At 34.0% G+C, this 13,772-nt stretch overlaps 2 protein-coding genes across 2 annotated transcripts in view; one reads left to right on the forward strand and one right to left on the reverse strand.

Moving 5' to 3' along the window:
* LOC150096052 (Golgi-associated PDZ and coiled-coil motif-containing protein-like) overlaps positions 1-13,772 on the reverse strand; it is a 171,168-nt gene that overhangs the window by 122,503 nt on the left and 34,893 nt on the right. The window lies entirely within an intron of this gene.
* LOC150096053 (uncharacterized) lies at positions 3,356-5,922 on the forward strand. The gene has a single exon (XM_090409216.1). It carries the CDS (start codon positions 3,375-3,377, stop codon positions 5,208-5,210), a length of 1,836 nt encoding a protein of 611 aa, XP_090265342.1. The 5' UTR covers positions 3,356-3,374; the 3' UTR covers positions 5,211-5,922.

Consider the following 13,772-nt stretch of genomic DNA (forward strand, 5'->3'; position numbering starts at 1 on the left):
GATTTATTCTGTATTAATTTAACGTAAGATTTTGTTAAATTAAGTAGGTTTTTGATCCTATATTTACACTTTTCTTTGTTATCTGTATTTCCTTATCCGTATTCTTATTATGTTGTAAATGGAGCCCTGGAGATCTGTGATATTGAAGTGACGGTAGGAAGAGGAAGGAGAAGAAATCATCTAAAGTTTGCTGGTGCTTATTAATCTTCTAGCCTACAATAAATTAGATCTTCAGGAAATTACTACAAAATTAGCTTATAGTCTTAAAAAATATGGCTCAATCAAAAGTACCAGAAAATCAATAAATGTGCTTTTGATCAAGAAGAAAGTGCAAAAACTTAAAAAATTCTACTTGAAAATACACCCATAGAAGAAATTGATCAGTTTAAATAACAGGCAATATCTTTAACGAAGATGGCAGATCAAGACAGGACAGTAGAACAAAACTTGCAAAAGCAACAACAGCACTCCAAAAACTAAAACCACTATGGACAGATAACAAGCTTACAATTATAGATTAAGCCATACTAGCTAACTCAGTACTTCTATACAGAAGTAAAACTTGGACCCTCCTAAAAGAAGATGAAAAGAGGTTGCTGGCATTTATAGACGACTACTAGAGATATCATACACTGATCACATCGCACATTTTGAAGACAAAGAAGCAGTTCTTTCGCAAGTCCAAGAGATAACATAACTAAGATTCGAATGAAACAACTTATGTGACTTGGTCTTAGCAGCAGACCAAACGGTCTACCAATGCAAGTTCTTGGAGGAACTCGACTCGATAAAGAGGCAGACCGAGAATAAACTGGATAGACAATGCTAAAAAATTGGACAGATGCTTCACTTACAGAGCTGAAAAGCGAAGTGTCGATCAAATACCGATGGAAAATTTCTAAGGAATACTTCACGGTCCTTTGTGGATTATGGGATGAAGAAGAAAATTTTTTGTCAGTTCACACACACACAAATTTATCTGAAAATTAGGATGCGTCTTATAAGCCCGTGCATCTTAAGGTGCGTCTTATACACTTTTTTTTTAATGTACGCCCAGTTACGGTGCGTCATCGCTTGTCGGTAATGTGTGATCAGTTTGAATAGTTGCACGGTCGTTAAAGGTCACGTATTTAACTAGTAATCGATACATTATCATATTTAATTTTTTTATAACCTATCCGTGCTTCGTAGAATCCATGGGTTATAAAAAATTTAATATACGATTGCGTTTAAGAGTAGTGTGATTGAATACGCAAAAAAAAAAGTCAATAGGACAGTAGAGCGGCACTTTGAGTCTGAATCTATAGAAAAAATGGCACGAACTTGGGGGAAACAAGAGCAGCAATTAATAGAAGCAAATTCTAAAAAACACAATCTCCGCAGAAAACCGGCAAAATGGCTAGAAATTGAAAATGAATTAAAAACTCGGATAACGGATCCAAAGAAGATCGGGTTGTTGCACATCAACAATGATTATTAAACGAGCAAAATTATTGGCAAGAGAAAGAAATATCATCAATTTTACAGGGTTGCCATCATGGTGCTTTAGATTTATGAAGATAAATGATTTATGCATGCGTGCAAAAAAAGAAAATATCACAAAAAAATGCCAGACGAATTCGAAAATAAAATGATCGAGTTTCACAGATTCATCATAAATGTAGAAACCAACATAGACAACAAAATATTATTGTTAAAACTTCTGGTCACGAAAAAATCCCACTATACTGTTATTTTGTCGTGCTGTGCGGACGGAACGAAATTGTCACCTTTTCCCCTTTTTAAAACAAAAACTTCCCAAAGGAGTATACATTCATATTCATCCAAAAGGATGAATGAAGAAGGAATGACGTTATGGATAAAGAAGGTGTAGTCCGCACGTCCTGGCAGTTTACGCCAGAAACCTGCTTTGTTAGTATGGGATCAGTTTAGATGCCATAAAACCGAAACTGTTAAGAATGAACTTCGCAAAATGAACACAAAAGTAGCTGTAATTCCAGGACTCACCTCCGCGCTTCAACCTTTAGATGTATCAATAAACAAACGATTTAAAGGATTTATGAGGGAAAAATGGGTCAATTGGATGCAAACTTCCCATTTTGAGGAAACATCTACAGGTAGAATAAAGAAGGCCACAATTTCGCAGGAGTACGAATGGATAAAGAGTTCACGGAATGAAGTGAAAATCGGAATTATTATAAAATCGTTTCAACAGTGTGGCATTAGCAACTCTCTTGACGGTACGGAGGATGACTTATTTCAAGACAGCGATGACTCGGTTTCTGATAAAGATGAATAAAGATTTGAAAAGAAAATTAATGAAATTTATAAAAATTCTTTTGTTTATATTATATATATTATTGTTAGATTTTTTAATGATTTGATGTTTTTTAAGAATTGTTTTTATCTAATAAACGAATAATACATATATTAAAATTTTAAATTAAAAAAATAATAATATTTACATGAAAAACTGGATGCATAATTCGTGCGTCTTAAACTGCGAAGAAGAATGTTTTTTTTTCTCCAAAAGTTCGACATGAAAAATGTAATTCGTCCAATAATGGTAGTCTTTATAAGGCGAAAAAATACGGTATATATTGGCTATTTTACAATTCCAATGGTGTTCTATAAAAATGCTAATTGTAGTTATTCAATTATAACACACGGATTTCAATTAAATGATATACTGTATTATCCCCAAAAATGCAATGTATTACTTGTAAAATAACGTAATAATAAATGAAGGATTTGTGGAATTGTAGTAGTTTCCGTTAATTATGTAAATTTATAAATATGATTTCAGCTTGCGAACATATAGAGAACGATTTTATGGGGGGGGGAGGAGAAGGACGCAAGTCTATTTTGAAAATTTTCTATCAGCAAGAATTAAACTTTCTATTAGTAGTGCTCACAACTGATACTCAAAAAATGAGGAATAAAAATATGGCAGCTTCAAAAAATCTGAATTACTGCATCGACAATAAAGTTCTAATTATACTTTCCAGGAATTTTATGTGACAAACAAACCGTGATTATAAAATCGAAAAGGCAGTTCGCTGAACAATAATGACTTCGCCTTAAAATCAGATGAAATAACACGAGAGAAAAAAAAAAATTCTGTCAGCTTCCCCCTCTTGACCGTGACACTAGCCAGTCTCAAATGCTTGCGTGGGTCGGCTTCTCACATGTCAACCATCTCGTTTGACAGTCCGGCTGTCAAGGGAAGGACCACCAAGGAGGAAAGCACTGGGCGGACCTATTAGAATATTTGAACTAGTTAAGAAAAATGCACACGCATGCCATACTCTATTTCCCCATTTCAGAGTAGGTACAGACTTCTTATCGTGCGGGCTCATACTGATTTTATACTGATGTCAACCAGTCAGGATATTAGAGGATTATGGTGTTTAATACTGTTCAGTATATTTTGCATATGTTGCACACCTGATGGAGTATATGCTTCATCTTTGATCAAACGCATTAGGGAAAAACAAAATTCTGATGAATCGATGAAGAAAGGTTTAGATCTGCCGTCGGATGCATGGATGCAAATACCGCAGCTGGTACAAGATGTTCTCGTATCTATTGATGACAAGTTACGCAGCCTAGATACATTCGGCTATACTCTCAAACTTGCTAAGTTAGACTTCTCCTTGGATCAGTTAGTGCGACGGTTAGAAAACATAGAGACTAAGCTTGGTCGACTGGAAACAAAGTTTGACGTTCGAATGGAAAAAGTTGAAGAAGTAGTGATTAGCAAAGACATTAAAGAGGAGTTTTCTAACGAACATCTCTCACGACGGATGGAAAATCTTAACGAAAAAATAAATACAAAAGCAGCTTTCTTAGATGCAAAAATAGATATCCGAATGGAAAGGATAACTAACAAACTTGAACTTTTAGAAAGGGATTTGCATAACTCAGTAGAAGACATTTTAGAAAAGCTAATTAAAAATGACGAACGTCACGCGCAGTTTGAAAGCGAAGTAATAAAGAAATTGGACAATGTTGAAGAATATGGAAATAATATTAATGAAATACGTTTATATGTGAAAGAAGAATTTCAGAGTCTTTTCCAAATAAAGATTGATAAACTAGAGGATGATTTAAACGATTTTGTCAAGGCTATTAAAGAAAACTTATCTAAAAATAACGATCATCTCTTTTCTCTCTCATCAAATGTGACAAACACCAATGAGAAAATTCACGCTGCACTACAAGAAACAAAGGTAAGAATTGAGAACATATCGAACAATTGCAATTCCGAAACAAGATACAGAAGTGCCACGGACTTTTGTGAATCTGATAAAAACTGCACTCGTGGGCATACAAGGGAACAGCTCGATAATCTCACAGAAACGGTGCAGAAAGCCATGAAAATGGGTGAAGCTAAACTTAAGGAGCTGGATTTAGATGTGGAACTTTATACAAAGAAAGTAATTAACGGCATTCAAGAATTATGGAAATCATCCGACGAACTAAAGGCTTTTCTTTCAAATACATTAGAGCAAGGTAACAAAACTAGAGAAATAGTAAGACAAGAATTTCGGCGACTTCAAGAACAGATAGAACCACTTCCAAAAATTGAGCCAAAATTATCACACATAAGTGAAAATCTCGACAAGAAGGTATCCGAACTTAGTACAACAGTTGATAATAGCTTTGCTACTTTACTCGTAGCTCAAAATACCTTTATTGCATCTTGCCATCGGATACAGCAAGAAGAAACGCATATTTATGACATATTACAACAAGTAGTTTTTGAGATGCGTAATAGATCTCAGACAGACATGCAGCACATTAGCAACGAACTACAAAACTTCAGTAACGAAATCGGAAAATCTTTGGATAATGTCCTACATGCAATATATTTCATTGGAAATGTAACTTCGAAAAAAATCATGAATGTTAAACTGGAACAAGAAAATTGTATTTCGGCAGGAATGAGCATCAAGTGGGATGACATAACTAATTTGTGTCAACAAACTGTTCTTGAATTTCCAGTGATAGCACACGATCAAGCAGTCAGTGAACTTAAGAAACGTTTCACCAATCAAGGCATTTTTCAGCGATCTTTAGAACCTCATGTAGAAAATTTTACAGAAACTAAACAACTACTCACAAATCAAGACGAAAATTCAACAATCATTAATGAATACGAACAAGATTATCCAATTCCAGAAGGAGACTACTTGGATCAGGAATGAAGTGTAATATATGTGAACTTCAACATTCAAAATATCCTTTTCTGGGAAACAGGATATTTGCCCTTCATGTAAGTAATTTCTATTTCTAAAACATCCGACAAAATTAACAACTGTAAATACAAGAATCTGGACATCGAAGTGTACATTTTACTATCGTTATTTTTCAAAATGAAAGGATATAATTAATATTGCTCTAAAGTATACAGGTCAGATATGTAGGGCAATGACATAGCATGATCAGTGCAAACAAATTATTGAAAATTTATGAATAAAAAGAGAACTTATTTTGTAGCTGTAGTGACAATCTCAAAAGAATTTCAACAGAAGGGAGAGGAGAAAAGACATGCCAAGGATTATATTATTTATTTTTGTATGATAATCCCCTCTACTAAATGGTGCGAAAATACAGCAACAACTACAGCAGTATACTGTGAACCAAGATTAGAGTCTGGGAACCTGCTCTCCAGGAACACAGCCCTTTTTCGTACTAATTCAGGCATCCAATAAGCAGGACAGTAATCTCTTACTGGAATGAAAATCATCTAACCCTAAAGATTTTCACAAACTTCCATGCCACAGCAGAATTTGAAGTAAGAGCTTGTGGTTTTGAATCCTTCAGAATGAATTTTAGTTGCAAAGTGGAACCGCTATCTCAGAAACATATTCAACTGCCCCAAATATCTTAATTTTCATTTCCCTTTGCTTGCTGATAATTAAAATTATATTTAATATCAAAATGTATTTAATTATAAAAACAGTAATTAAAAATTAGAAGGTGGTACTTTATACTGATGCTAGAAAGGCTTTTGATAGAATTCTGGTACTTTAAAAAAAAAAAAAAAAAAAAAAAAAAAAAAAAAAAAGACTTTTCAAAGTCTGTTATGTTAGTGGCATTTTGGCTTATTAGATCTCTGCTGCTAACCATAGTATAGCATATCAAATCATCTGAGACAATTTCTAATCCCTAACTCTGTAAAATCAAGCAATAAATTTCATCCATTATATTTTCTTGATCTTGTGGGACTGGTGTGCTACTCTTCAGAATCCCCCCCCCTCACCTCCAATTCCATTAAAAGCCTACTAGTTACTACTATTCACTATATATACAAACAAATAAATAACATTTAGATATTTCCAAGATCTAGTGCTAAACTGAAGCATATCCATTATCATTAATACATATCTAAATTTATCAACAGAAACAAAGAATACTTTTTATTAGGCATCCTTTGGAATAAAAAAGTAGGTGAATATTTTTGCTGGGGAGGAGGAATAGGTCTCAAGTAACCTTTTTTTATTTCTGTTCTTTGTATTTTCTATAGTTGTAAATGAGTCATTTGTATTTATCAATAGAGACATCATTTTATTATTATTATACTAATTCCAAACAACTAAAAGTCATTTAGTACTATAAGCTCACCACTGCAACTGAAAAAATAAAAAAATAATATACACACACACATATATTATGCTATATTTAAAACCATGACAAAGACACTAGTTTTAGTGAGAGCAAAACTAGTCAGATATTAATTTCTAAAAAAATGGCTTATATATATATATATTTTTTTTTAAAAAAAATAGATTTAATGACTTAAAAACCGAGATTACTTATAAAGATTTAATAAGATTAATACAACTAGTTTCGGCTTATAATAGACTTCATCAGGTATTCTTAAAGGAAGAGAATAGTAATAAACATTGAGGTATCTAAAAACTTGAAAATACAGGTAAAAAATCGCTACACATAATTGATACATAAAAAACGTTTTATTTTTTCAAGTTGTTCTAACAGGCGTGCCATTGTTTATTGCAAGTATGTGTGCAGACTCACGTGAATGCATGGCTATCTGGGATGTTATAACTCAAATTGTTGTTTAAGTGGACAGGATTCAGAAGGATTTCCCTTGATTCTATAATTTTTCTCTCAAACTCATCATCAGAGCGAAAAATATTTTCTGATCTATCACAGCAAATGGAGTGGCTTTGTTGATCATCATTAGGATTATTTGAAAAAAGAACATGACTGGATAACGCAGAGTTGCATGTGATCTTTTGTAAGAGATGTCTCTTTTATGCTCTTCTATACGTTGCTCAACAGATTTGTTAGTTTGTCCAAAATAAGGGATATTGCAATCGCATCATAAATTATTATACCCCTTGGATATTTTAGGTTGTGATGAGGAGGCTTTGGATGGCTGATTAGAGTACGGATTTTTGGAAGGGTGGTGAAGAACATCTTGATGTTATATCTTTTAAGGACTTTTGCTAATTTTTAGAGACTGTGCTAATGTATGGGATGGAGATGCTGCATTTAAAATTAATAGTTTCTGTGGTGCGCTGTCTAGGAGGATCCAGAAGAAATTTCTTAATCGTTTTTTCAGAGTAACCATTTTGTTTAAAGATAAGAGAGAGTTGATTTATTTCTTTTTGTAGTTCATCTTGTTCATTCAAGAGAGAGTGTGCTCTGTGTCCTAAGGTAGATATAGTTCCAAGTTTTTGTGGTGGAAAATGATGAGAAAGATTATGCAGATATCTATTGGTATGAGTAGGTTTTCTGTATATAGAGATTTTTAATCTTTCAGAGCAACGTGTAAGCATGACATCCAGGAAAGGCAATGGGTTATTATTTTCTAGATCAGCAGTAAATTTTATATTAGGATGTTGGATGTTAAGATGATTAAGAAAAGCTATGAGAGATGTGTGCCCGTGATTCCAAACAATGAAAATATCATCAACATATCTTTTCCAAACTTTCGGTTTAAATGAGAAGGAAGATATGGCTTTCGTTTCAAAATCTTCAAGGAAGATGTTAGCTAGAACTGGGGACAAAGGACTGCCCATTGCCAGGCCTTGTTTTTGTTGGTAAATGGAGTCCTGATATTTGAAGTAACCAGAATGAATGCAATGTTTTAATAAAGCAAACATTTTTTGGATAATTTGTCCTTTAGTAATGTAAGTACCTCATCTGTAGGAACGTTAGTAAACAAAGATATGTCAAAACTTGCTAGAATGTCATTTTCATTGATGGGAATATCTTTTATATGCGAAACAAAATCTGTGGTGTTTTTGATGATATATATATAAATCTGTTTTAATCCTACATTTTTTAGTTGTAAAAATCTTTCAAATAAGAACAGTCTACAAAGAGGCATTAAACAACAGGGACATAGATATGAGAATTTAAAGCTCAAAAAAGTCTTGTTGATTAATTACCTCATTTTTCTTAAAAGATGTAGGAATAATATTATTTCATAGTTTCTATACGTTAAAGAGCTTGTGTTTTCAGAAAGGGCTAAGCAAACTTATTATAAAGCTTCTTTAGCCCTTGGACACAAACATTCATTATACAAGACTTGCTATTAAAGCTCAAATTTTAATAGCAGATAATTTGTTAGCAGATAAACATTGTTATATATAAGTATGGACAGCTGCTTGAAAAACCGTTTGGGAAACTAAGTCAAGGGAAAGTGGTAATTCACTCCTAAAAATTATAAAATATCCTAAAATGAAGCAACTGAGATTGGATTAAGTTACTGCATTCTAATAAAACAAAAAACACTGAGGAAATTTTAAAACTGATTCCAGACCATTAACTTCATCAGGAGAAGTACACAAAACTAAAACATGGCCAGCCTGTAGAACTGGCTACCAAATAGTGTATAGGATCAAACGAGACACTAATGCATTCTGAAGGCAGCCTGATCAGTTGACGCATAATTTACAATTTACATAATTTACATCTACAATGCCAGGTCATGCCTGAAAGGAGGCTGTGGAGTGGTATGCAGTCAGGGGCACATTATGACATAGAGTTTGGATGCTCTCTATATGGGCAACATGTTTAAGAGTATGCCACCTCACTGTGTGTTTCTCATACTATTTTATTCTCTTCATCCTGCTATCTCTGCAGACATTATTATTATTACATAACACCTCCAGGAATCCAAAGACTCATCGAGAGAGGATACCTACTCTACAACTCTCCATCTCCACCAATTGTAACTAGGTTCATCATCTACATCAACCACCACCACTAGTATTTACACAGACAAACATCCATGCCCACGGTAGGATTTGAACCTGCAGCCTTTTGGCTGGAAAGCAGATATGCTAACCACTCGGCCAACCAGGCCAGAAAACCTGACATCCAAACCTGATCTATTTTTGACTGAACTTCAAAATCTCTGCCATAACCACCTCAACTTATCTGAATTGTCCAAAGTACATCCTGTATGATTCCTTCCACCACAAGGGCGATACTTGTGCTTTTGTTCGATCTGACATACCTTATAAGGAGATGCCTAATCTTGAATCTCCTTTCCTTCATGCTTACACGGTGATCAGAATACATTATGCAAATTATGGAAACAACTACTGTGTTAAAGTAAAATTTTAGTTTAATATAAACCAAAATAAACACTCGAGATGTTTCGACTTTCACATGAAGGTCATCATCTGGAGTATACACATATATACAAAGAAACAAGCTGCACTACAATTTACTGACTGTTAGAACTATTGGCCTGACCTCTGGTGAAAAAAAAACAACCTTACTACATCAAAGCTAGAGTCCAATTATTATTATCCATTAGGTTACAAAATTAAATTAAGCTGGAGAGCAACATGCTTACAAAAAGGAAACAATTAATAAATAATAAATAAAAAATTATTTATATAAGTATACATATAAATTATAGCCAACTGGTATGGATAGTGGCCAATAAAAGCTGAAAAACTGCATGAAGTCCTAAAGTCAGGGTTTGCTGGCTTATTATTGGCCACTATTCATACCAGTTGGCTGCAATTTATATGTATACTTATATAAGTAATAATTTTTTATTTATTATTTATTAATTTTTTCCTTTTTGTAAACATGTTGCTCTCTAGCTTAATTTAATTTTGTAACCTAATGAATAATAATAATAGGACTCCAGCTTTGATGTAGTAAGGTTTTTTTTCCCCACCAGAGGTCAGGCCAATAGTTGTAATGGTGTTGGTCAGTAACTCTAGCATGCCACGTTTGCTAAAGTTACATAGATTGTAGTGCAGCTTGTTTCTGTATATATGTGTATACTCCAGATGATGACCTTAATGTGAAGGTCGAAAAATGTCGAGTATTTATTTTGGTTTATATTAAACTAAAGTTTTACTCTAACATGGTAGTTGTTTCCATAATTTGAATCTCCTCTTTTCTGACTATCTGTGGCTTAAGATTTCACTACTTCATTATGTCTTATTAATTTGCTCTCTACTGTTCCTAAGGCTGAAATTCATTTTGATATCTAACTTATCTGTGAAGCTTGATTTCATACGATCCAAATTCCTTAACAGTGAAATCATCTTTCTTGGTGACTTTAATATCCGCAATTCCAACTGGCTCCCATTTTTGAATTCCACTGACCAAGTTGGAAGAAAAGTAGAGATATTTGCTGTAATAATTTAAAATCAATCATTCATCTCCCAACCCATTAATCCTCTCACACACACCCAACATGCTGGATTTTTTCTTACCCAGTTATCCTTTGAGATATACTGCTGAGGTTACTGCTCCTCTTGGTAATTCAGATTACAATCTCATCGAAAGTTCATATCCTGTGGAACATCCTCCTCTCAGCCATTCACAACCTCATAGTCTGGCATTATAACAATGCCAAGTGGAAAGATCTGTGACTTTTACTCCTCCTTTCCATGGTCAGACTACTGTTTCTATTCTTCAGATCCAAATATTTGTGATCTTTTACAGAAATTATCCATATTGGAATGGAGATTGTCATTCCTCATTGTTCAAAATTCCCACCCTATATTCAAGCCATGGTTTTCCAAAAAGTGCTGCTGCAATCCAAGAAAAAAAAAAAACTGCTTATCAGGAGTGGCTAAAGACAAAAATGCCAGCTTAATTCACAGCCTATGCTGAAACTTGCAATATCCCTAATAGTAACGTTCGTCCATCTGCTTCCTCCTCTTTCTCATCCAAATGGTTGTAATGCAACATCATTAAATATAAGACTTTTGGTTTCTGATAGAATCCACCAATTATGCTCAAGAGATGTGCTCTTGAACTAACATCTGTTCTTTACCATCTATACACTAATTATACTCAGCTAGCATCCACCTTACAGCATGGAAGCAAGCCCATATACAGCCCAATTAAAAAAAAAAAAAAAAAAAAAGTAATAAGTATCTTACTATCCAACTATTGACCTACCACAGTACTGTCCAAAGTAACAGACAAGGTGATCAACAATCAACTTCATCAATATTTCAAGAACTGTCAACAAATCAATGACCACCAATATGGATTTTCCCCAATCAAGATCCATAGCAGATCTCCCGGCCCACATCACCAACCGCTGGACATGTACCATGGAAAAGTTTAGTTTGGAGAAACCTGTGCTGTTGTACTTGACACTTCCAAGGTATTTGGATAGGGGCTGGCACTGAAGGCTTCTCATCAAATTGCCATCTTATGGTCTGCCTTCTTCCCTTTGTAACTGGATTGCTAGCTCATTCATTATGTGTAGTAATGGAAGAAGATGTTCTCTCGTCACATTTTCCTGTTAAAGCAGGTGTTCTGCAGGGCTCTTCTATTTTATCAACCCTTTTCCTTTACACACACAATCTGCTCTCACTGACCTCAAATCCTATTCACAGTTTTGTTGATGATTAGCACTGTCTGCTCATCATGCTTGCAAAACAGTTCTGATTGTTTTCTTGCAAAAAAAAAGAAAAAGAACTAGGTTCTTCTCCACTTACTTTTGATAATGCTCAACTTAACAGATCTCTTAACGATCAAAACCATATCTCTTTCTCTCTCTCTCTCTCTCTTTCTCTCTCTTCTTGGATTGACACTTACTTCTATTCTTTTCTGGTACATCACTTCTAATAACATCTTCAGCTTCTAGAAACTTCCAAGAATTTTTTGAGAAGCCATAAGACTTCTCTAAAAATATAGTCACTATATAATATCATTTCTTCACTCTCCTTTCTAGCATTAATCATTAAACACCATAGCTTTATTAACATTAAGCACACTCGCCTGATAATCCCTTTTAGTAATGAATGTCCCCATTTCATTAATTTTAGAATCTGTAGTAGTATACATCTTTTTTTCTTTCTTTTTTTTTCCCCTTCTGGAATTTGTACAGTATCACTGTCATCTGTATCACATACACTATTATAAAGTATTCGTTAAATTATTCTACTAAATCCTCTTTGTCACTGTCACCATTACGATCAAACAGTGTGTTATCCTTCATAATCATTCCTCTTATTTGCTACACAGCAAAAAAAAAAAAAATCTTTGGATTTCCTTTGGCCTGACTGGTCAATTTCTTCTCATGCTCTGCTCCATTCATTTCATTTTTGTCACCTGCAGTCATGAATCTGGTTAGCCATTGCCCCATACTATCTTATACCACCTCCATAATAATGTTTAAATTGACACCTGCTTTATTTCACTATTCATCCAATTTACTAATATCTTATTCTCTCTGTAATACTCTTAACTACAAAGCTTTTCATTATCATCCACCTTATATTTTCAATTTTATGACAATCCCAAAAAAAGTTGGAAATGTACAGCACATTTCATACTATAGGTAGACTAAGGATCAGATCTATGAACCCTGCTGACTTTTTTTTTTAAATAAGATGGTCATTGTCAGCCATATCAGGCTACAAAATAAACAGGACAGTGGTCTTACTTAGTGAAGTTCTACCACTACAGTATATATCTTTGTGAGTGAAACTAGTTACCTCCCAAGTCATGATTGTTATCACCAATTGATGGCAGTGCTGATAAACATTCCATTGAAACAATTAAAATCTAATGCAGCTTCCAACACAAGCTGCCTAAAGTAGTTTTCTGAAGAGGCTCCAGAAATTCACTAATCATTTCTTCTATACTTAGCTGCTCTTTCCAGTCATATTCTTATAATTAAAATCTCCCATTAAGAACACTTTTTTTGCATAAACATTTCATCTGTTGCACTCCAAAGCCTATAGCAATGTTCTATTACATATCTGTCCTATTTATTTTCAACTTTACGACAGATAGCATCAAAGCCACTAAATGTATTGGACAAACACATTTCCACATTATGAACAATGTAATATTCATTGTGGTCATACAATTATGCATACAAAATATGTTTTGACTGGGGGAAACTGATAGCTGATAGGCTGATGATGCACCATACACAGTGTCTCTAGCCAAATCAATCCCAATTTCCAATGATATGAATATATCCACATGTGGACTCTGGCCAAGTTAGCATTGTTACCTTAATAAACATATTCTCTAGATGAAGGAAATCCCAAGTAGACTTCTAGATGGTGACAAATAACTTTCATCACCTGGTAAAAAACACCACAGCCATGCTTACTGGAGGCATCAAGTGGCTATCAATGTTTTGTCTTCAAAGTATGATATATTTATGTCGACACTGTCTTCACACATACAATGCAGGTATACCCTTCGTGCTACACCTTACTACTAAAATGCTCTGGATTAGAGATAGATGTTGAAAGTTTTTCCACTTGGTTATATTCTTGGTTTAA

Source organism: Typopeltis vanoorti, chromosome 19, assembly GCF_054136105.1.
Source record: "Typopeltis vanoorti isolate ZY-2024b chromosome 19, IOZ_Tvanoo_1.0, whole genome shotgun sequence".
Taxonomy (NCBI): Eukaryota; Metazoa; Arthropoda; class Arachnida; order Uropygi; family Thelyphonidae; genus Typopeltis; species Typopeltis vanoorti.